This window comes from Phyllopteryx taeniolatus, chromosome 6 (genome assembly GCF_024500385.1).
Source record: "Phyllopteryx taeniolatus isolate TA_2022b chromosome 6, UOR_Ptae_1.2, whole genome shotgun sequence".
Classification (NCBI taxonomy): domain Eukaryota; kingdom Metazoa; phylum Chordata; class Actinopteri; order Syngnathiformes; family Syngnathidae; genus Phyllopteryx; species Phyllopteryx taeniolatus.
Window position 1 is genome coordinate 30,940,606 of NC_084507.1, and position 23,986 is coordinate 30,964,591.

Here is a 23,986-nt window from a genome sequence, read left to right on the forward strand (position 1 = left end):
TCTATAAATATTGCTTACGTGATCTTTGTACTATGGTACCTGATGAGTTTAATTAGTTCTGTGACTAAGCTCAAAACTCAGTTTACTTGTACATCAAATCCATTTTAGGATTCCGACTCAGAAAACTTTGTTTCCACAGTCAAACGAATTGAAATGCCATTAAATCGGTAGCCAGGACGAACAATTGTGACGTATGTCACCTTTTGATGAGCGCGAACTGCGCATGAGATACATATCCCATTTCTATCTCCATACGAAAGAGGCCTGGGTCAGATGAAAAAAATAATAATCTGAATTGTACTGTTCATGTGGACGCGAAAAAAATCGATGCATGTCACATTGGGCGGAATTGACCTGCGATGTGAACATAGCATAGCATTAGCATGCAAGTGTATTTTGTTTTGTATATTTGTGTCTGACTGTTTGTCCCATTTGATAAACAGTTTAAAGTGCATCTACAACTGTTTCTTTTGACTTCAAGCAAATAAAGGCATATCTTAAGCTCTCGAAATGAAGCAAGAAATCGGCCAGGCTGCGGCTTGTAACTCCAAATATTTGTGAATTGGGTCCTTGTAAGTCAAGGTATCATGTTACACAGTAAATATGAAGTTGTGAATTGACAATCAACGACGTCCCAGAAAATTGCTCGTACTAAAAAGTACTAAGTATTGATTCCATGTAAACACCCCTAGTTCCCACGATGTTCCACAAAAGCACAACGTATGCAAATATTCTGCTGTTGACATCAACAAGCCTGGTACAGTAATCTCTTTTTTGCATGCACACGGGAAACGCATTCATAGGGAAAATCAAGCTCAAGCAGAGAACCGGACCTTGGATTTAGTGGACATTTCCTATTTTACTTTAAGTAAAATATCATCAACCATCAATGTATTCATGGATCATGGCTCATCAGTTTATGTTTTCCCAGCTGTGGCGAACTAAATATATATTGCATTTTTGTTGTTGTTGTTGTTTGCCAGTTCTCGGTTGTGAGATAAAATTGTCTTTTCAAGTACGACAGCTGTGGACTTAAAGTGAAGTTTTACAATTGCTACAGTGGGTTTGTAATTGTTGTGTTTGGAGTTTGGAGTCCGACAGTGCCTCGGATTGTTTGCTCTCTCTCTCTCTCTCTCTCTCTCTCTCTCTCTCTCTCTCTCTCTCTCTCTCTCTCTCTCTGTGGAGAGGCGGACAGCGCAATCTAGAAATCTAGTTAATCATCAAGTCAGGAGTACACACGTGCATGTTTGTGTGTTTGTGCGCGTGTGTGTTTTCAGATGGTTTTCAAAAACTAATTGAAGTTTCTTCCACCTAAGCTCATTTTACAGAGCACTGACTTTCTCACTCCATAAGGGAGCTACCTTACCTGGCTGTCAGTCACCCATAAGTGTGTGTGTGTGTGTGACCATTATCCTATGGTGTGTATTTGTGTGAGTGCGAAAGTGACACTTGACATTGACAAGCTTCTAAGGGCAAAATAACATATTTGGCAAATCTCCATAGGGACCCAGGAAAGTGTGTGCTTTACCTGTTCCAGTACATCAGAGAACTCCCAGAGTTTGCTGAGTGCCACAAGATTGAGCCAGGTTATGTCAAGTATCCATTTTGCTGCTTTTGGAGGGCACGCCTTCAGGTCCAGTGATGCACCTCCTGGCCGTGGCACAAAGACACAAAAATGCATCGCGTCGTGATAAGTTTCATTTCAAACCTTTGCTCGCTTACAGTCAAAATGAGCAACCAAAAACCTGTTCGAGAGGGAATTGTGCCTCTATTTCACTAAACATCACACTGCTTGAAAGTGTGTTTTTTTTGTGGCTGACCGTGTAAGCTTTGGCCTTTTAAGTAGTTTTATTTTATTTTTTTTATTTGATTCCTGCACTGAGGAGCAGTTGGCTTCGGTGCCAATATGTTTTCTATGTCTATAGACGGCCACTAAATGTATCCTATACATAAACATAACGTAATTATCATTTCAGTTTAACCTTGTCAAGGAGCCTTGTGGCTCTTTTCACAGTTGCCGTCTTTACCTGTTGCAAACTGGCACCATGGAGACGGGTTCGCAGCAGGGCCAGCATCTATATTTCAGATCTACTCCGAGCAATTATATTACGGGACTAAATATGATTTCAGTCAAATCCATATTGCAGTACAGGTAAATGTGTGTGTTGGTATGACAATTAAAATCCTTGAATCCTTGAAAACAGTACCCGGAGGCGATGTCACTTTGTAAAGAAACGCTTCACATCTTCACATTCGGCTGTGACAGACTCTCCCCTGCTTATGGCTTAACCGTTAATTATGTCATGCGTGCGCGTGTGTTTGGGCATTTTCTGACAATACAATTATGAAATGCAATCTATCCTACATATAGGCAAAAGCACCCAGCTGGCTTTAAAACAGCAATCCAACACTTCCACCTTAAGTGGAAAACATACGTGGGCATTTAAATGATTTGCTCACGTGACTGTCTTTCACCTTTAATAAGCGTGAGAAACTCCTCGTGCTTGACTCTGCTGCATTGCATGTCGATCTTCAGAGTCAAGAGCAGAGTAAAGAGAAACTTGTGCTTCTCGTACAAGCCCCGTGCTGCGTACGTGTACACCTCGAAGGTCATGAACTCTATAATGTTGGCGATACGCTTGCTGGTGATGGGACTTTTGAAGGACCTGTTTCCACACAAATATTAAAATACAAAGAAGGTAACGTCATTATAATAGTCAATATGATCATGCTGACAAATTGCTAAACAAACCCCACGCAGTATTTGCATGGAAATCTATTATGGGCCACATGCTGATCACATGGAATCCTGACAAGATCTTTCACTCTTCTTTTCGCTGATGTTTGGTGTTGGTGAAATTTTAAATATAAATAATTTTAGTAAAATAAGTAACATTTGGCGGTATGAGGAAAAAAAACAAACACACTAAATGATGTTTTTGACACCTGATAAAGACCTGTATACCCAAAGGAGCAAAAACCACAAAGTAAAATAATTTGTCTCTGTGGTGCAGTGTAGTTAGAATTAGAAAGAGCTACCCTTTTGTAGAAATCACAAAGGATGACCCAGGAAAGAAAGCACACGAGCTTCTCGGGGAAATGTTCATTTTCACTTGAAGGCTAAAGGACATGCATGCATTATAACAAGAAGAAAAGGGGCGGAATCTTTCAAACGTTTACAACACAGATATTGAAAAAGCGCAGTGGAGGAGGTCTCTGTCTCATATCAACAACATTCTTTTTTTTATCCCTTTTCCAGAAAAGTCAGAAGACATTCTCAATTGGTATGAGGGAACAGTTCATTGTTGATAACCAGTATTGATGAGCATTCACAAAGCCCCGCGTGTCTTCCATGGCCCTGAATAAGACACCTCATCACTACCGAATAGAACACAAAGAACCCAGAGACATCGTGGCCCGGCCACCGGCCACAGCGGGGGGCTCCATTTCCTCACCATTTGTCAGCGTTGACAGAAGATGAGAGGAGAAATTAAATCTACAAATAAGTCAACAATGTTAGACTCAATCCTTTTTGGATTCCATGACGCACAAGACTGACTCACGCCACTTCTTCACCTGCACCTTAATGCTCAGTACAAATACTTCTATTATTATTATTATTATTACAGTTCACAATAATGGACAGAATGGTAACCGAGTTGTTAGCAGATCTACCTCACAGTTCTGAGGTTCTGGGTTCGAATCTTGGCTCTCGCCTTCCTGTGTGGAGTGTGCATGTTCTCGCTGCCGGTTCTCCAGCTTCTTCCCACATTCCAGAAATAATGCACGGTAGGTCAATTGGAGACTTTTCATTGTCCGCAGGTGTGAATGAATTTGAGTGGGGATGATTGTTGTAATGTGTGCCCTGCGATTGACTGGCAACCAGTCGGGGGTGGGTAATCACCCTAATGAGGACAAGCGCTATAGAAAATGGATGGGTGATTACATACATCTACCTGTCAGGCTTGTCACCATCTTTGTCAGGAATTGTTATTTAAAATTGTCTGAAATTCCTTGGTTATTGTATTTTTCTGTGTTTGGAATTTCTTTGTAGATGTTTTATCTATTATTACTTATATGGTACTCTTGCTTTCAACAGGCATGTTTTATACCAATTGTAATCGCTGGGAAGAAAGTAAGGGAGAATTTGAGGATTTTAGTCTCGTCCCAAATTAGATTTGTCAGTTTAAGAAAAGAAAAGAGAGAATTATAACGAATGAGCTGCCTGTGATCGTTATGCTATTTTTGGAAACCGCATTTTCAAAAGGCTGATACATCATTTCTGTTGCGCCTTCTAAATAGTGCAGAAATGCCAGTGGCAAACTAATCCCTTATTGAGTTTGAGAATCTGGGCTAACAAAAGTTGGATTGGATCCAAACCATAAAAAGAGAATCTCAAAGACTGCTAAACCTCAAAAATGATGAAGACTTTTCAAATTGAAGATGGGAACAGTTATTGCTAAAATCAGTGAACGATAGGTAACGATGGAGAATTGTGGCGGGTTCTCACCTCGCCAGAGAAAGGTCAAAAAGTCCCAGGAACTGCCTAAGGGAAGTCTGATACATGACATTCACCATGCTCATTTCTGTGATTAGGAAATACAAGATGCTGCCCCTGGTGGCCACTGAAAACAGACAGACGTTACGTCATCAGTACAGGATAAATTGCAGCTTCTGTTTAATGAATGCGGGATGTTATCAGTCTTTCTAAAAGACCACTGCATTCCACGCCGAGAGTTAATTCATATATTTTGTCACGTTGCCTCACAGAATTAAAGTTCCAGCTTCATGTAATATCACACGTGTTCACTATCTTAGCTTAAATGAAGATACACAATTGTCTGTCGGTGTGAATGGTTGCACAGGCGGTCTCTTGTGTCAGCCCTGAGATCACTCCAGGATGTACCTCGTCTTATCGCTGGGATAAGCTCTTGCCCCTACATTTGACCCTTCACTTGTATAACAAAATAAGAAGGGTATAGACAATGGATGGGCAAAAACTGTCTGGAACACATTCAGTGACAGGGGAGAAACGTTGCCTCAATTGATGTAAACTGCTGTGACCTACCAGGTCGATACTCCTCCCTGGCAGCATTGATTTGAACCTGGGTGTCAGCTGCAATCTGCAGTTTCTGATTGACCTCTTCAGCTGTGCACTTGGTGGTGGCAAGAACAGCAATCAGACTTTCATCATCCACGAGTGAGCCCTACAAAGAGAAAGACACGATTCATGAAAGCGTAAACATGGAATTGCTATCGTAACAAACCGTAACTGTACAAGGAACACATGCCATTTCCTTCAGCAACCTTGCAAAAATGTCCGCTTAAAAAGGAACAATTCATCTTAATCATTTGTCGTTATGTTTCACACAATATTGATGTGGATCTATTGTAAGCACACAAAAACTGCATGGATTTGGGTTTCTGTTCTAGGATGGCTTTTCAACTGTTGTCTGCTGCTACGGGTTGCCATGGAGTGGATGTCCTTTCCTGTGTGCTGGTCAGTCGGCAGAGGAGGTTGTCTTCAAGCTCCTTCATCTTCCGCTTGTTAGATGTAACATCTTCTAAGAGATCTGTCCTCTCCTTTTCCAGTTCCTGATGGCATGGAACACGGATCTCACATACTGTACATGTATAGTGGATTGAAGAAATCTGCACACCGGTTTTTAAGTTACGTTAAAGCGAACGATCTCAGTTGTCTTAATAAAATGTGACACACGTTAACTCCTTTTGTTTTTTTTTAATAGGTTGTATTGACGGGGTTGGTCTTTTCTCATGCAAATGAGTAACTTTTCAGCCAATCTCCGTAGACGGCGGCCCAATGACCGTGACGGTTTTAGGTGGCGCGAGGCCATGGCGACTCGTTGAGCCACGAGTGTCCAAAGGTAAGTGCGGACTACAATGCGCACCCTCATACAGACAACACTTGTGGAGTCAGCACTTTACCGCCATTTCACTGAATGACACTTGTCAATTAGACTACTGAGCCACCATGTGTATCGCTTATTTGTATACAAGCAAATACAAAGTCAAGTTTCCGCATCACATAAATGTAAACATGGCAGCTGAGTGAAACTACGGTTTTCAAAAGGATCAAATAAATAATCAACCCAATCAAACCGCTCTCCAATAACGAACAATTCGAACTGTCTGTGCAGCGTACAGTTTATAAAGAAATGTCACTTGTTTTTCTTTGAGGATGACTCGGCCTAGGAGCTGGTCCTCCAGTCCTCTCCTTGTTACGGTGAAGTCAATGATGGAGGTGCGGGCACTGATCTCAGGGGTGTACGCCGGGTTTGGCAGCTTGGTGGTCACATACAGCCTGAAGCCCTTCATGACGTCCGCCTCTTTGTCTCCAATTTTTACCTGTGGAAAATAAGACAGCGGTGCGTCTTAAACTTCATTCAATTCATTTTGTCAGGTCAGAGGTCACTGATGTTGGACAAGGGGATTCCCTTTTGTAGTCCGTCCCAAAGGTGTTCGATGGGGCGGATGTGAGGGTTCTATGCAAATTCTTTCACATTGAATCATTCAAGCAGGCCTATGTGGACCTTACTTTGTGCACTCGGCCACAGCTTTGCTGGTACAGACACAAAACCAGGGAGCTAATAAATGTCTGTAAGTGGCTGAACCCAGTCGTTACCTTGTAAGTGGATCCAGTCTTGATGAAGTTTTTCTCAAGAATGTTATCGAGGGCAGGGTCCAACTCCTCCCCTACGTCCTCAATCAAGAGTGGCCGCCCAAGAGACAAACTGTCTTCGAGATGGTTCTTGAAGTATTTATGATTCAATGAGGTGATCTGGGAAAAGGAGAATATATTTTGTAAAAAAAATAAAATAGATCATCTGCATTTGACATGACTGGAACCCTTTGGTACAAAAGGATGACTTGGTCTGCAAAAGAAAATTCAAATTAAAAACAAGTCTCTTTCTGAGATGTGTCACTTTGTGAAAGCATTAGGAAAGGGATCGATGTTGATTTAATGAGTCCCCACTGTGTCCCTGTCAATATTGAGTCTCAGAATTAAATAAATACTGCATAAATTCAGCCCAGCGACAGGGCCAAGGAAGAAGGAACTGCTAATTGTCAGAACGCTGAACTAAAGAAAAACACTTGAACATGCAAGAAGGTAGAAACTGAGAGCACACTGTCATTATCGTGTGAATGAATGCTTCTACACCAAAATGTTCTATTATGGAACTAGAGCAGAACAAGCACTGACAGCACTGGCACTAAGTAAAAATTGTGTTACCATGGCAACGCAATTCCCCCCGCAACACTGACGTACAAAAACCAACAGATGTGTTACATAGGTGTGTTAGTTACTTTGTACCTTTTAATTTGACTTGATGTGAGAGCAAGTTGATCAACTCTTCCACTGACAACAATTGTAATTATTTTGCTCATTTCTCAGCCAGAATCAAAACAGTACATTTTGAATATCCTGCTTTAATTTAGTCCATTTTGAATACTTTTATTTAGCCTCGTCAGGCATTTCAATGAAGTAGTACACTAATAGATCAATTTGCCTCATAACTTTCTTTATTCTGGTTTCCATCTCAGTAGGCTATATGTAAGCATGCCAACTGTTAGCATTTGAGCTAATCTCTTTCAAAAAAGTAACTGACACGGGCCACAGTGTAAAATCTTTATTGTTCCTCCACAGTGCGTTCTCCACTCAGGTTGCTAACGTGCTAAATGTTACCATAACAACTGTTGGCATGTTAGCATTTAGTCTCTTTCACAATACTGCTTGACCACATGCAGGGCACAAAATTCAATCCCAATCGATCTGTCTTTGTGGGTAACAGTGGATAAAGGTTGGGAAACTCTGGGGTAGATTCAGACTATTCAAAATAGATACAAATAAAACATCCCAAAAACCAACCTGCAGCTCATTCCTGGCCTCTTTGTTCTTAATCCAGATTTTCCCTTGCGTTTGAGGGTCAACAAGGAGAGGGAAGCGTGCAGCTTTAGTGACAATGATGCCATTCTGAATAGACAGGTCATCATTAGGGAGCCCCTGTAAGAAGAAGGGATGGGTGACAAGCACATTTTCAGCAATGCATAATCACACGAAGAATTAAATGCCACATTCATTTGTATCATGCAACATATTTTTTAGTCTTGATATACTGTATGTCCCTCAGTTAGACCCAAATGAACAGATCAGAGTTTGATTACTAACCTGTAGATTCCACTCACTGACAGTGGGCGCATCGATAAGTAGCTCAGTCAGATTGAGATTGTTGCCAAAGGGGATTTGCCGCTGCTTCAGTTCATTTTGCCAATCGCTGAGTAGGAGGTTGCGGAACTCCTGGTTGAAGGGACCGGAGTAAGACAAGAACGCCGTGGCAAGGAGGATGTCACCTGGAGCAAAAAGCCGCAGACAGTCAATGCATCCATCAATTTTCCATCATGTTTTTCCTGTTCAGGGTCACAGAGAAGATGGAGTCTCTCTGACTTAAAGGCACCCTGGGATGATCACTTGCCAATCACAGGGCTGACACAATAACACTTTAGACTTGAGAAAATGCAGTATTTTTTCGGACTGTGTGAGGAATAGCCGAATCCAACCCAAATCTTCTTGCTGTGAGGCAATAATGCTAACCAATGTGCTACTGCACCAGTCATAAGTAAATGCTGATTTCCAAAATAAAAAAAGACACTCATAGTGAAACCCACCAACGAGACGTTTGGTCTGAGCAGCAAACTCTTTGCTCTGTTCTGTCCATCTCTCCTTCTCGCCGGCTAAGCCGCTGATCAGACTGGAGGCCGTCTGCATCTTGTACCGGCAGCGCTCAGCATCCTCCAGCAGTGTCTAAAAGGGAGTGAGGACAGATACACAGGTCAGTAGATCTGTTTGGACTTTCAGAAGAACACTTCCATCAAGCAGTCCATGTGGACAATTGACAACATTTTTGAAACTGATGCAGATCCCTTATTGCAGGCCAACAGGATCTGTTTGCTGCCGTCCGTGCGCGCCACGTCCCTCTTGAAGTGAACATCTCTAAGACCAGGACGCTTGGCTGAATGCTACTGACGTGCATCGCGCCAGGTTGCTAAAGATAGTGGAGCTACACCTTGTAAAAGTGATGACAATTGCTGTTTTATTCCTTTGTGCATGCTGTGAGGATGCTAATGAAGCCGCTGACCTGTTTCTCCATCATGGCCTTCTCATACTCGCACTGCACCACATCCAGCTCGGCCTGCTTGGCATCCAGCTCGGCCTGAGCTTTCTTAAAATCAACGCGAGCGATGGACAGACGATTCTTCTGCACTACCAAGTTAGCCTAGAAAGAGAGAGGAGGGAAATTAAAAAAAAAGATTTGTGCTGGCTTTATTCCATACAAAACAGCTAAAAGGGTTACGGCCCCTTTTTGGGGGGGGGGGGGGGGGGGGGCTGAAAAGGGAGACAGAAGACAAATGAGACCTCAGCCGAGGTGGAAAGCTCGTCTGTCTGGTCTGTATATTGACACAAATGATCCCAGGCAAAGAAGAGTTTTCAATTATATATGTAATCTCATTATACTGTAACTTGCACAAAAGTAAAAGTGTATTCATTAAGAAGAAATCTTTTTTTCTCAACAGGGTTCATAAATTATACAAATGCTATTCACAGCAAACTCTAAGGTACCACAAATGGAAGTGGCCAAGAACAGAAGTGTGGTGCTGTCAAGATGAAGTTTTAGCCCACGCGGTGACTAATTTGAAGCCGCGGTTGACTTTAATTTGTACTTGACGTGCAAAGTCTTAAAATGGTGTACAAAATTGTGCTTCGATACAAGCTCCTGTCCAAATTCACATGAAGTCAAGGTTGATGCTGGATGGTGTGAGTGCGACTGAGACTGCACCATTATTTATGATCGGCAGCAGAAAATTCACTCTATTCACATTGTATGCGAGTACGTGTAAACATGCTGCAAAAGTAAATTAAATATCGTGCCAAAAGACAATAGAACGTTTGAGGCTGATTTTTATTATTATTATTTTTTTTATGTACGTCGCAGGTGCAGACAAGTTTAAATCAGGGTTCCGAGGAACGGAGATTCCCAAGAGGAAATGAGGACTGATGAGGGAGATGCCTCAAAATAAAAGGAGATGAAGTGGTGATAGGAGAACATGGTGGGAGGGAAAGGAGTCTGAAGATAGCACGGATGTGGTGGCGAAGCAGTGGGGATATTTTCTGATTAGAGCTGCAGAGCAAGCTTTGGTCTAAACACAGATTTAGAGAACAGTGTCAAGTGCTTTTCGTTGCGCGAATCTGATTGCATTGCAGTTGTACGGGGAAGCCCGAGTGCCGAGAGAGGAGAGGAGGATTCCTGTCCGACTCACTGCCTTTTTTGTTTGGCAGGCAGCTCAGGGAGCGGGGGCGCCGTTGGGCTGGAAATCAGAAAATCAATTTGTCAGTCTGTGTTCCATACTGAGATTTAAAAAAAAAAACAAAAAAAAAGTAGCAGGGAGTTATCATGGGGCCGTTGAGATAGAATGTGTGTGTGTGTGTGTGTGAGAGAGACTGAAGCAGGAGGAGAAACCATCAGGAGATGACAATGGAAGTATAGGATTGGTTGAATAAAACAAATTCAATCAGTTCGACATGTTAGTAGATTGGAAAATGTATCTTTTTTTCCCTAAGTGCTGCATATTGCAGCATATCACTCATATTGCTATACAACAGTTACTTTTGAATGAATTACATTGCCGAAGGGTTTTGAACAATTGTCAAGATACCGAGTTCAGCCTGCTTCTATAAAATGTCAAACGTGTTCTAAATAGTTTACCACATTAGCAATGTGTAAACAGCATAGATCCCTTACAGACCACTTTGTGTGATAGAAAATCAATCTACGGATACTAGTGTGATGCTGTATTAATCCAGTATTACATTCATTTTGATGAAATAAAATACTATGTGTTGTTTTGGTTGTTTTCCATCATCAAAGACGTATATGTGCAGCATTCTACAGTAATTCTCCATGCATCCAGCTATTCATTTTCTGGACGGCTTCTCCCCATGAGAGTCGTGTTCGACCCTTACAATATCCCAGGTGATTATGGGTGAGAGACAGTGTACACTTTGGAGGTTGCCAGGCGGTATTAAATCATTGTTTTGTTGTTGGGTGAAAATTTGAATTGCAGCTACTTAATTGGAGAGCAGTATTGAACTTACAGATTGAATTTTGGGTTTAAAATGTTTCCAGCAGAGCACTAGTGAAACGTGTGTGACTGGACTGGTACTGAGAGTTTCTGGACCAAAGACTTTTTGCCCAGGGAGATCCATTTTCAGGTCTGTGCTAAAGGGATTGAATTCAAAATGGGACATGAAAACTTGCATTGAGAATTGCTTCATTATTGCTTTCTGTTTCCGGGACACATAATCTGCAGCCGGGCAGCCAAAATGTTGGGGGTCTGAATGAATCTTTTCATATCAAAGCGGGGACTGTGTTGTAGCCTGTGGCTCTGCTCTCCACTTAAGTTTCTTGTCCATATTCATCAGTCAGCGGGAGAGGAAGGAGGCAGAGGAATGCACACGTGTGCTCGAATTGTTTCTTGCAATATTTGTCATAAACACCACAGCGATCTTGTCGCCCTCATTACCTTTAAAGGCAAGACTTCCTTGTTGATGGAAAAGAACGAGGCCATGGCTTTGGTCCAGGATGCGAGCCCGGCCACATTGCCGCACACTCTCTTGGCTGTTTCTATGTTGTAGTCGGGCATGTCAAAATAGGGCTGCAGGAGCTCCACCACCTCTTCATTAATGGTGTCTTTGTGGAATTGCTGCAAGGAAGAGAGAGTGGCAGGGTTAGAAGGCGAAAAGGGATGGGGAGGAAAAAATTGTGCAGATAAGAGTAGCTAGCAGATGCTCCGAGGTTGCAGCTAATGAGGAGAGAGAAGGTAAGCACTGTGGAACTGAGACATCTTGGAAACAAGTCAACAATGATGGAGAGAGATCGGCCAAGGAGGAAATAGAATGATGGCAAATGACATCAAACCTCAGTGGACCAAATGGTCCTCATTTTGCGCCTCGAATCACAGGCCGCCTTATCCTTCAAAAGCTTTCTTGTATTTCACGTTTTCTTGCTATGTATTTTTACTTTATATATTTATTTAGTGTTATTCTTATCTTTCAAACACTCCGCTGCGTCCTGTGTGCTGCCATAACACCAGAATTTCCACTCTGGGAATGATTAGAGCATTACCATATTTCATTTGATTTTATCAACATTTTCTGTATTAAAATTCCTACAAATGTGAATACATACGAGGTGGTAATAACACTATGTTTAGAGGAGAAAATATGCCTGAGACTCACACAACAACTTAAAGGTCAAGTGTGACGGAATGTGCAAAAGTCAGCAAATCGCTGTTAACCTTTTGGCTTTCACGATCGTGCTTCCGTATCGTCCGGCGCCTGGATTCTGTCCATCGCTCGAAAATGGCAGATCTATAATACCCAATGCGTAAAGCCACTCAGTGTGGGGGCCATATTACGTGACTGTTACAATCAGCAAACAAAAACATTTAGGAGGGCGTTGAATTTCACACTTAATGGGTGGATATGCACTCTAGAGAGCCAACTATTTTGTATACAAGCAATTCAAAAGTTCATGTTCCACAATACCTCGCCCTCATCTTCAAATGTTGTCGGGTATTCCAGTTTACTCAGACAAATTGCGCGAATGTGTCAACGTGAGTGTGAGTGGTTGTCTATACTGCACATCGCAAAACACTCGAGCTCACCCTTGACCCTGAACAGGATAAGCAGTACAAAATGAATGAAATTATTTTGCAATCCGAAGAGAAATGAGGTGGAACAGTGTCCAACAAGAAACTGGGTTACATTCTATTCATGTTTGTGCACAGCCTTGCCAACTTGCTATAAAATCCTACAATATTCTTGAGGGAACACACTGAACCCTGTAAAGGACATGGATTCACAAGAATATACTGTAGTTATGTGCTATTGTAAATATCACATTTCCCTTGGCTTACAATGATAGGACTTTGACCTTTTTAGGCCATACTCTTGAGGCTTCAGCTTTTGGGAGGAAAAGAATAAAAATTGCAAACTTGTAATACATCGAAGCACCTGCAGAATAATGGGAGTGGAAGAATTTTCTCACTTGCTGAATCGACCGTTTTGGGTTTGGTAAAGTGTAAACTAATTAGTATAAATTAGTTTGAAACTTTAAAGACTGAGCTTTCTAAACATGACACTTGGCACATCCCCAACACGCATCAAACTGTAAACAGTATAGTACAAACTGAGTAGCCCGTAAAAAAAAAGATGTACTACTTCTATGTGGGACAAATATCTGCTTCAATATGGTACTACCAACAACAAAGTATTGCTCCATCTATTTGCCAGTTGTACCTGTAGACTGCCCAGAAAATTTCCTGCTGTCATGAGCTTGAGAGACTCCTGCCACGATGGAATGTTGCAGTTCTTCTCGGGGTCGAACTTGACAGGGTTGAGCCGCCTCTGGAAGAGCAGCAGCACGCAGTCCATAATCCTCATGATGAGGTGCGGGGGGCGGCCGAGTGTGCGCACCGTGGCGATGTCAGATGGCTTGATTGTCTGAGTGGAGAGAAGCCTTGAGAAGAATGTTTTTCAAGTTCCAAATTTTTATTGACCAACCAAAAACGTGAGTACAGACGCCTGAATTGTGCATAAAATGGCGTGTTGAAAGCAGGAGAATGATGCATGATGTTTTGCTCTAATACGCTATATTTAATAATATGCAAATGTCCAACTCGTTCATGTTAATCCCTATATGTTCCCGTTATAGCCCGAGAAAAGTTTCTAACGTCTCAGAATTTCCAACCCGAAGCACAATATTGACAAAAAAATGTGCAATGTGGTTTAGAGCACAGGAGCAGATTTTGGAGTGTGTTGCAACTGTTGTAATTATTTCCAAAGGTGTTTGATGGGGTTGAGGTCCGGGATCTGCACAAAGTTCTTCCACACCAAACTGTGTCTCTATGGGTCTCGCGTGGTACCCTGCTTTTTCATTGCTTTTTTCTATGAGCATGTAAAATGATCACACATTTTTAACATTTCCGTGCAAAAAGCAGAGCGTTCATAACACTTGAGACCCAAGAAGAATACTTAAGGACTAAAAGTGGGGAATAAAAACAGAGCATGTAAGTGAAGACAAGAACTGTGAAGCGATACAGAGAATTACTTTGAGACATAAAACAGAGACACAAGGAGCTAAAATACAAGTAACCCACTGAGAAAGACCTTTAAGAGATCCGACCTTCTCAACTCATCAGCTTTTTCAGATCTCTGCTCTCAGTTTGTGGTTTTATGGTAATCATCGCCAGTGCAAAACATCTTAACCAGTCGGAGGAAAAAGTAGTGCTTACCAAACGCCAACCGTTTAGATAAGATCTCAATAGTCATGATAGTTTGATTTGAGAATAGATGTTATAGCGCAAAGATCTGGTACTAGAGGTATTGTTATTTCTGTATCGATCACTAGCAGACACACCAGCATTTACTGAATTATAAGGAACATTTTGAAAGATTGTTGGTGTTTGCTGTAAGTTACAGATACATCATGTCTTTTAAATGACTGTGTTGTAAAAAGAAAGAAAGCTATGACACTAACGTCAGGCAATTTCTGGCCAGATCTCATGTGCAGGCCAGAAAGCCAAAACGTCCTATGAGGATGTATCTCGTTTCCCGTCCACCACAGAAAGACACCATTTCTAATCATGGAGCTGACATTGTTGATCTGCATGCAACCATCCACCCTGGAGGCACGCTTTAATTACTACACAGCTTCTCGCCCCAAAGCACCGTGCTAACTATAGACATACCCGCTGTCACACCGAAACACTCCAGGGTGGCAAAAACTGCACTGCCATCAAATGGCAAGGTCCTTTATGGACCCTTGTTTTAGGATTAGCTTTAATCGGAGTGCATTTACATGACACGGCACCAATATACTATGATGGAAGCCCAATAAAACATCTAAAATATGCAGTTTCCTGACTTTTTAAACTTTTATCCTAAGGGTAAATTTATTGTGAGAGGAGTCCATAAAAGAGTGGTGCAGAATGTTACAAGTAGTAAATCTAGCAAGCAATGTAAAAACAGGGAAATGTTTTCATATTGCACTTTAGCCAATGAGTTTAGTAGTTTTAGACAAATGTCATCTTGCAGACGATTTATGAAGAGTGAAATGAAAATGATTTTGATTGACCCGAACGCTGTTTAGAATTTGATACCAAGCAAGAAATCTGTTTTGGATCTTTTCCTTACAGGCCCGCTGAGCGACACGACCTCAACTGAACAATCGCAAACCGACTGTCCGCCGCACACCGACCGACGCCTGCAAGGGAAAAAATGCGACCCGTCGTGTTCTTTATGAGGCACCGCATATAGTGCACAGTGTTTTGTTTTGTTTTGTTTTTTATTGAACCGCAAAAAAACATGACTTGGCGAGGTAGATGTGGATTGCCCTGGCCGCAGTAACTGCATTATAATAATACAAAAAGAAGAAACGAGTGAGAAATAAGGAAGAGTGTGTGGATATTTGAGAGGCTGTTGCCAACGAAAGCCCGATTTATCGACTATATCATGTTCATTTCAGCGACAGAGACTCTCCACGCTTCACTTTTTAGCCACAGGTGCATACCATCATGTATCTTAAGGCTATGTATGAATCGGTGGTGACTTGGATTCAAATCACAATGAATCACAGAATAACATACTACTTACTTTCTTTATTTATTTTTTTATCCATGTACGGCTCGGTGGCGGCCAGCTGGCTCTCGCGTCGCACCCGCAAACGTGATTATTGTCGTGAAAGACCATGTGATCCAATATGGCATTTTGGATTTTTGACTTTTTGCCGAAGCGCATACACTGAGCAACACTTCCGTAGGCGTTCGGTGGCATCGCTCAGTGTGCAGCGACCCTAATGAAGATGACATGATGTTTGTCCAAAATTGTACCTGTAGCGCTTCCTCGGCCTCCTGCAATGCAGGCTTGGCAGCTTCCAGTTTCTGCTCAGCGATGGCCTTGTCGGCCGAGATGCGCTCTAAAATGGCCTCGGCCTTGTCCTTGACTTTGTGAACCTCCACCTTGACTCGCTCAGCTGCCTGGGCTTTGACTGTCACCTCTTTCAGCACCTGTGCAAGACAAGTATTATATCGTGCAATCAAAGCGTACAAGCTCCCGTGAAAGTGAGAAAAGCTTACATTGCTGTAAAGGTTTGTTTAAAATGAACATGCCTCTGTGAATACAACTGTATTTTTTTTATTTAGTCATCAATGGAGGAAAAAGGTGACTCAAGCAGCCTGTACATACAAGCTGTACAAAATGTAACATCCTGTAATTTCAACGGAACAGGTGTATTTTGGCGGGCTACTCTATTAATTTCCGTTTTTAGTAATTGTTTATGTACAACTGAATGAAATGCTCTTGGGGTAACATGCAAACATATGAGTAAAATTCACGATTAGCATATCAATGAATAAAAAGCTTCTAAAACTCACCATGTCAGCTTTTTCATTGGCCACCTGTAATTCTTTCTCTTTCCACTCCAGCTCTTTGCTGAGTGCTGCTACTGACTCTGACGCTTCCTTCAGCTTCTGGAGGCCCGTGTTCATCCTAAATAGAAGTACCGCATTATATATCAAACTAACGTAACACTAACTACAAAGCTTTTACATGTCCGTGGCTCTGTATGACCATATGGCTCAGTCGTAATATTCATATTTTTAAAGCGTATTGAGCTTTTGTCTACCACAAATATATAAGAACCGAGATGATAAAAGGAAAAAAAATAGCATATTTGTATAAATAACACATTTGAGAAGGTTCTTGGTGCAGTTACAGTGTAATAGTAATGTAATAATTGACTAAATCTATTCAAACATTTTTGGTCCTGGATAGGCTACTTGGCCAATATAAATTATTTTGTTGGCATCAGAAAGTCAATACCTATTGATCAAGCAAGCCTGTTTTTTGATAGGGTGTATATATATTTCATTGACAATCAATATGTGTCAGAAACTGCTCCATGCAATAATCCTACCCTTTTATTTTCCGAACATGACTTTCTGCTTCAATAAAAAGTTCTTCAGTGGTGAGGCTTAAGAGGAAATAAATAATATATAAATATGAAGGGTTTTTAACAGTGTTATTGGTTTACCTGTTGGCCAGTGTCTTAACTTCACATCTCTTTTCCTCATAGATGTTCTTGTAGCCCTGGATGAAGGATAGGTAAGACTTGGGTGTGACGTGCATGGAGCGTCGGTATCTGCAGTCAAATTACAATACATCACTTGTAACTTCACGATTTATATTTACTCCATTGGTTTCCAAGAAGAGCAATAGAAGGCAGCACATTTCAAGTATGAAAATATTTGCAATTATTTGTGTCTTCAGGACAAATTACAAAATAAAATGCATTTAACGCCAAATATAGTCTTTTGTATTTGCTTGCAAAAAATGTTAATTTTCATCTTCCATCCATAAAGGCTTTAAGGTGACCAATTGTCTGAAATAACAGCTCGTTGTACAAGTGTACCTCTGGAAGTAATCCACGCACTTCTCAGCCACCCCATCCTGGAAAGCGCCCATGCATTGAACCACCTCCCGCTTGACTTGAGGTGAGCACTCAATATCAAACGCAGACACAAAGTGCTCTGAAACTGAGAAAACACACACACACACACACACAAAATACAGCAAGAAAGCAATATTATACAGAGTACAATGACAGAAATCTTACAGACGATTTTGCAGTTTATTGAGCAGTGAGCAATATGATGTACAGTATGTACAGCATATCGAACAAATATTAGCTAGGAAGATATAAGCAAGCGTTTGTATGTACCTGCAACAAGAGCATCTTTAGGCCAACGTCTGAACCAGTCCATTGTGCAACCTGATATCAGTGCAGGGAATTTTAGAGCCCGGTTGCGGAACTTTTCCCCGACGGGCGAAAAGCACAGAATGACGTGAAGGTTGTGTCGAACTCGTGACATGAAGTAATCATACAGGTTTTCGTTGGTGGGTGGGCGTCTTGGAAACTCTCGCTTCATGATCGGGACCAGATCACTGAGGATCTCATCTATTTCATCCCGAGCGAACAGGTTCGACACCTGAGGACAAAAATGTACACGATAACTGCACTTATTTTGTGACACGGATTCACACTTCGATGTCTCTTATTCTATGCGTGCTTTATAACTATACTCAAGATTAAGATTTAAAATGCAACACTTGATTTTGCTACACTTTTCCATTAACTGAAGTGAACAATTTCAAAAGTCACCCAAAAATTTTTTTAACAAACACATTTGCAACATTTTCTGGTCTGTGTACAGTCATTTTGGGGGGCAGGTGCTCAAGTCCCAAAAAAGCGCACACATCATCAACATTATTCATTCAATTATGAAAAAAAACAATAGTATGTACAGTACATATTTACCTTATGGATTTATTTCTGTTAACACAATCAACACGGTCAATAAAAAAAAAAAAACTATTAACAAAAGATGTGAAGGGATAGTGGATATAAAGAGTCGACACACACATTTTCAAATTACAGGTTTTTGTAATATACAAAAATGAGACTCTTTCAACAGTTAACCCACAACCTCCATAATTCAACTGGAGAAATAAGCAACTGAGATCATGTGTTTGCACAAGTGCACACACCCTCAATAAATGGGGATGTGTCTGTGTTCAGAATTAAGCAATCAGATTCAAATTCATGTTAGACATGAATTCATTCATGATGACAGCGAGGGTCATTTCCTTATTTATTTATTTTGAAGCAAAAAGGCCCCTTTTTTCATCCAGGGCAAAGGGGCAAGTGCTTGAGCACTTAGCAGAAGTGGTACTCCTGCTTTTTGCACCTTTTCACTACATGCTCACTAATGAGAGACAGCATGTGTCTGTGTGTGTGTGTGTGTATCTGTGTGTGTGTTGTACATCTCACATACAAGCTGCTGGCAACAACTGCAACAAAGCCAGTGAGCCTATGTAGACCAGCATTGTTCACCTCCCTTTTGCCTCTCACCATCACCTTTGTCATCTCTCTCACACACATCCCATCAAATTCCAGGTTCCACTGGATAGGGAAAGTGTAACAATAGTAAAATCACCCAAATAATAATATTCCTTGAATTATTCCTTGCTCAAAGCAGCTCCACAGTTACTCGGGATTTTGCACCGGAGACTGTGGTCGTGTGTAAATGACAGTACCACAAATAGGGACAGTTAATTCCGATATAAATGTGCATTGAAATTGTCTGGTTTCTCGCTATGTACATGTGACTATGTACCACCTGAAAATCAGTAAAAATTGTATTTATTTATTTAGTTATTTTGCGTAAAACTGCTCACTGTCTAATACACCAGCTAAATGGTGTTTATATAATACATTTGCGCTCGGCTGAGGTAACGGGGATCTAAAGATGTGCGGCAAAGAAGAAAGAAGATCGTGTTGAACTTGTTAGTGGGAATGGAGTGGACAAGCAAGAAAACAAAGAGAGGAGAACCAGATGATGAGAGGTAAATGGAAGGTAAATTAACCATAACAGAGGGGGGGGGGGGGGTATAAGATATGGATGAGAGAGCAGAGAAGTGCTCTGGAAATGCTTTTTTTGTTTGTTTTTAACTTTTCAAATCATGAAAAGAACTGTACGCATTACAGGGAGGAGGGAGGAGTGCTGGGCACAGAATCAGACAAATGTGTTGACGGAGGCACTTGACATTGAAACTGGCTGCTGCTTTTTGCAGCTGAACGGGAAAAAAAAAATAGTTATTTGGCATTTGCAACTGACGTCATTACTGCAGATCTCCCCCCCCCCCCCTTTCTCAAAGCAACATGCTCTCAGTAAGAAATTGTGCAAAATATGTGCTAGCTGTACAATTGTATGCTAAAATGGGTGCCACTGTGCAAGAATGCCCCTTTACTTTTCAAGTATGCCCCATTGCAGAAAGTAAGGTCCATCTTTCAAAAAGCTTGCTCCTCACCTCTCCAGATGACAAAACGTTGTTCATGTATTCAAGGAAGGACTCTTCTTTGATTTCGTTGTCAGTGAAGAGGAAGCTGAGGCCTTTTCCAAGCAGGCCCGCAGTCCTGTACACACCCTTTAGGTCCTCCATCAAGTTGGTTGTGTTGTAGGAGCTGGAAAAAAAACCATCAGCACAGTACTAAAAAGAGAAATACAGGTGCATCTCAATACATTAGATTATTGTGGAAAGTGTCATTTATTTCAAGAGTTCAATTTCAAAAGAGATACTCCTATATTCTATTGATTCATTCAACACATAAGTAAACATGTCAAGTCTTTAATTCTTTTAATCTTAATGATGATGTCTTACAGCTAATAAAAGCCCAAATTCAAGATCTCAAATTAGATGAAGACCGCCACTGGCACCTTCCAGCAGGGTTGCAATCCACCCAAAAATGATTGCTCAAGAAGCCGGCTATTCTCAGAGTTCTGTATCCGATCACATTCGGATACAGGACTCTGAGAACAACTTGTGTGCAATGAAAAAAAGGACTGTGAGGCAAAACCCATTCCAAAATTTAGGGGACCGTTGTAGCAGGTTGGTGCAGCGAGGCAGAAGTCAGTTCATCAAGATCCACTGCGCAAAAGACATATGAAGGAATTTGGTTAAGTGTTGAGCCACTCCTGAACCTCAGACAGCATCAGAACCGTTTCATCTGGGCTGAGGAGAAAAACTGGACTTTTGTTCAGTGGTCCTACTTTCAGATGAAAGTAAATTAGGCATTACATTTGTGAATCAAAGACCCACTGTTTTCTGAAGTCCCAAGTCAAAGCGGGTGTTCACCAGTAAAAGTTAAATAACTGAATGCTTCCTTCTGCTGGCAAGCTTTAGAGAGTTGCTCATTTCATGACCACACTGCCAAAAACAAGCAAAGTCGTGGTAAATCACCACAATACTCCTGTGCTTGATTGGCTAGCAAACTCACCAGACTGGAACGGGTTATTGCCAAGAGAAAGCTAAGAGACACGAGAGCCAATAACGCAGACGAGCTGAAGGCCGCTGAGCTTCTTTCTAGAACACCTCAGCAGTGTCACAGGCTGATCACGTCCATGCTACATCATATTGCTGCATATTGCTGCATATTGTCTGTCCGTTGTCTGTTTTTTTTGTAATTGCTTGTATGAGAAATTTGATGAAGAACAGAGACGATATGAAATGACAACTCAGAGAGGGAGTTGGTGAGAAAAGCAAAAAAAGAACAAAAGCATTTTTAATGACACACAGGAAGAGAACGAGACTGACAGAAATGATGAGAAAGAAGGGAAGATGGGAACTTTTGGAGAAAAGCTATTGACTTTCTGGTTTGCCCCGCAGGGGCCAAAAAGAAGGAGCACAAGAGCCCTTCATTATAATACCAAGTAGCCCAACTTAACTCTACAAGGAGAACTACAAAGGAAATGTGACGGTGACAAATGCACATGGGGGAAAAAGAGAAGACCGATATTCAGGGCAGAAGTAGGCAGTGGTGGCATCGAACAATGAGGCAAGAGGGAGAAAGCAGAGACAAATGACGCAGTTTGAAGAGGGTGGATTTTTACTCAACCTGCGATCTCACAGGACACGATGGAATTGTTCCACAGAGAAAAGCAACAGCAAGGTTTGGAAGACTTTCGACAAATACATCAGTTCTACTCAATTTCTTGAGAGTCTAAATTCGAATCCAATCTTCTATATCAACTCCGCAATGATGTAACTTCAATTCCATTGTCACATTCAACAAAAAGAAGTCGGCGATCTTCACACGACTCGGAATTGCGTGCTAAATTGTCCATATGTCCATCGCTGTTGCGATATAGCAGTGTTTCACAGTTTTTGTATTACTAATGTTGTTACATAATTGGTATATACAGAGAATACATGCTTTTTCAGAACAAAAAGGAAAGCACCTCACGGTATGATTCAAAGCAGTTCTGCTGCGCTCAGAAATAAAAGTGTGCATTTTTATCCTTGTCAAATGCTCGCTACAGTTCTCCATGGACGTGTACGTGTAACAAAGTAATAGTACCGTGTCAGAGTGATCTGGAAAATCTTGTATCCGGCGATGAATGAGGCCAGTCTGGTCAAGCTCTGTTTTCCTGAACCTCCAACACCAACCAACAAGGCATTGCCTCCAGGTGTCCGGATTATCCTTGAGACCTTGCACAAACAAAAACACACGCACAATTATATTTGCCTTTACACGCCTTACAGCGCCAAAAGGAAAAGAGTTGTGCCTCAAAGTGCAAATATCAGCACACTTCATACACTTTGGGATTCAAATCATGGAAGCAGATAAGTGCTTCCATGAAATTAAACGCAACGCGCTCCAACTCTTCAGTCAACGACCGAAGACGACCGGTACGGATCAGACGGGTGCCCATGTGACTAATGTCTGTGTCGTGTAGGCCTTTGTTACCTTGACCAAATGTATCATTGCGTCCTGAAAGAAGACCATGTCCATGCCAGTACCCCTGACACTGTCATTGTAACGACCCAGGAACATGTTCAGTCTGCCCTTTAAGCTCTCAAACGTCTCAACGGCCTCGTACACTTTGGGTAAATCCACATCAGAATCTTCCGGCTGCTCTCCTGTCATGACAATGTTCCTTATTAGGACCACCACAATATAGAAGTCCAAATTGTGTTGCGGTCATGTTATGTTACCTGCTGCTTCAGGTGTGTCTCGCAGAAAGTCAACAAAGTATCGGTCCACGCCCAGGTCCACAATCTTCTTGTGCTTCTCGCCAAGAGTGTCCTCGACCAGGTTCGCCAAAGCCTGGTCAAACCACTCCACTTCTTCAGGCAGGATGAATCTGTCAGCTATCACACGTTTGCATTCGTGCTTCCACAAAGCCAGTAACACCTGAAATACGATTCAGGACTGAAATAAATAAAGCCTCACTCGGGGGATGTCGACAGGCTCTCAGCCGGAAACGAATGTTGCTAATTAAGGCCAATAAATTAGGGAACTCTGCCGCTAAAATGGAATACAAATATTTGATTAGCGCTACTATCTCCAGGACTGTATTGCATATATTAATAGCCAGAGAAAATAGAGACACCTGTTAGTAAAATATGTTTAGTCATGTTTTCTGAGGCCTTCTAGGAGAAAAATAAATCCTCTCACCTGGGTGGAGTTGACCACCTGTGCGCTGGTATTAAGCAAGCCTTGCCAGACCCTGGAGAGATCCCGAAGGTTGAAGATGTAATGGAACTTGGCAGGAGTTGGAAGCATTTTAACCTTTGTCAGCTGCCAAAGCTGGCGAGTCATGGACACCAGAAAGGGCACCGTGCTTCCAACCTCATCAGCAAAACCGCGAAGTGCACAGAAGTAGCCTTGACCAATCACACCTGCACGAACACGTTGATGACATAAAGTGACTAACAAAGTACAAGTCACGCTTTGTGAATGCATCAGAAAATATGTCAATATATTTGTAATGTTTCAATGCATACAAATTCTACTTTGAGTGGTTGTATGATTACCAAAGATCTTGTCGATGGAGGAATTGGAGGGCAGTGTGCAATTAAATATGGAAAACTGTCTCTTGAGTCTTTGTGGGATATCATTGCGGCCTCCTCCCGGATGGATCATGGCTGCGAGGAGCTGGACGTCAATAATAGCGGTGAATTCTCCTGGTTTTTCCAGATTGAAGAACCCATTCTGGTCCATCAGCTGACGGACAATCTCGTTTGTCACCTGTGTGTCCAAAACAAAAATTAGAGTGGTGATTTGGGGGCATTTCATTTGTTTTTAATGCAGTAATGTTACTTTAATACCAAACCTGATCACCCCACTCATTGATGACAGGCATGTTGATATCATCGATGAAGACTGACATTTTTTTCCCAGCCGGGGGTCCATAAGTGCTACCCATCCTTTTATCCACATAACTCTCAATAGTTCTCTTAAAAAGAAAGAAGGGGAAACAATTTAGAGAAGACAACAACAAACAGTGT

At 41.7% G+C, this 23,986-nt stretch overlaps 1 protein-coding gene across 1 annotated transcript in view; it reads right to left on the reverse strand.

Annotated features, from left to right (window-relative positions):
- The window catches only part of dnah5 (dynein, axonemal, heavy chain 5), a 69,190-nt gene that overhangs the window by 12,108 nt on the left and 33,096 nt on the right, over positions 1–23,986 (reverse strand). Inside the window, exons 54-78 of the mRNA XM_061775932.1 lie at positions 23,812–23,934; positions 23,513–23,726; positions 23,154–23,377; positions 22,691–22,889; positions 22,443–22,615; positions 22,053–22,183; positions 20,006–20,159; positions 17,856–18,123; positions 17,547–17,670; positions 17,169–17,276; positions 16,510–16,624; positions 15,967–16,143; positions 13,376–13,579; positions 11,599–11,778; positions 9,156–9,293; positions 8,686–8,821; positions 8,189–8,370; positions 7,889–8,023; positions 6,644–6,799; positions 6,184–6,366; positions 5,490–5,595; positions 5,069–5,206; positions 4,511–4,625; positions 2,476–2,666; positions 1,529–1,650 (exon numbers count right to left, since the gene is read on the reverse strand). Coding sequence (XP_061631916.1) covers positions 1,529–1,650; positions 2,476–2,666; positions 4,511–4,625; positions 5,069–5,206; positions 5,490–5,595; positions 6,184–6,366; positions 6,644–6,799; positions 7,889–8,023; positions 8,189–8,370; positions 8,686–8,821; positions 9,156–9,293; positions 11,599–11,778; positions 13,376–13,579; positions 15,967–16,143; positions 16,510–16,624; positions 17,169–17,276; positions 17,547–17,670; positions 17,856–18,123; positions 20,006–20,159; positions 22,053–22,183; positions 22,443–22,615; positions 22,691–22,889; positions 23,154–23,377; positions 23,513–23,726; positions 23,812–23,934 — 3,996 coding nt within the window. The remainder of the gene's footprint in view (positions 1–1,528; positions 1,651–2,475; positions 2,667–4,510; positions 4,626–5,068; positions 5,207–5,489; positions 5,596–6,183; positions 6,367–6,643; positions 6,800–7,888; positions 8,024–8,188; positions 8,371–8,685; positions 8,822–9,155; positions 9,294–11,598; positions 11,779–13,375; positions 13,580–15,966; positions 16,144–16,509; positions 16,625–17,168; positions 17,277–17,546; positions 17,671–17,855; positions 18,124–20,005; positions 20,160–22,052; positions 22,184–22,442; positions 22,616–22,690; positions 22,890–23,153; positions 23,378–23,512; positions 23,727–23,811; positions 23,935–23,986) is intronic.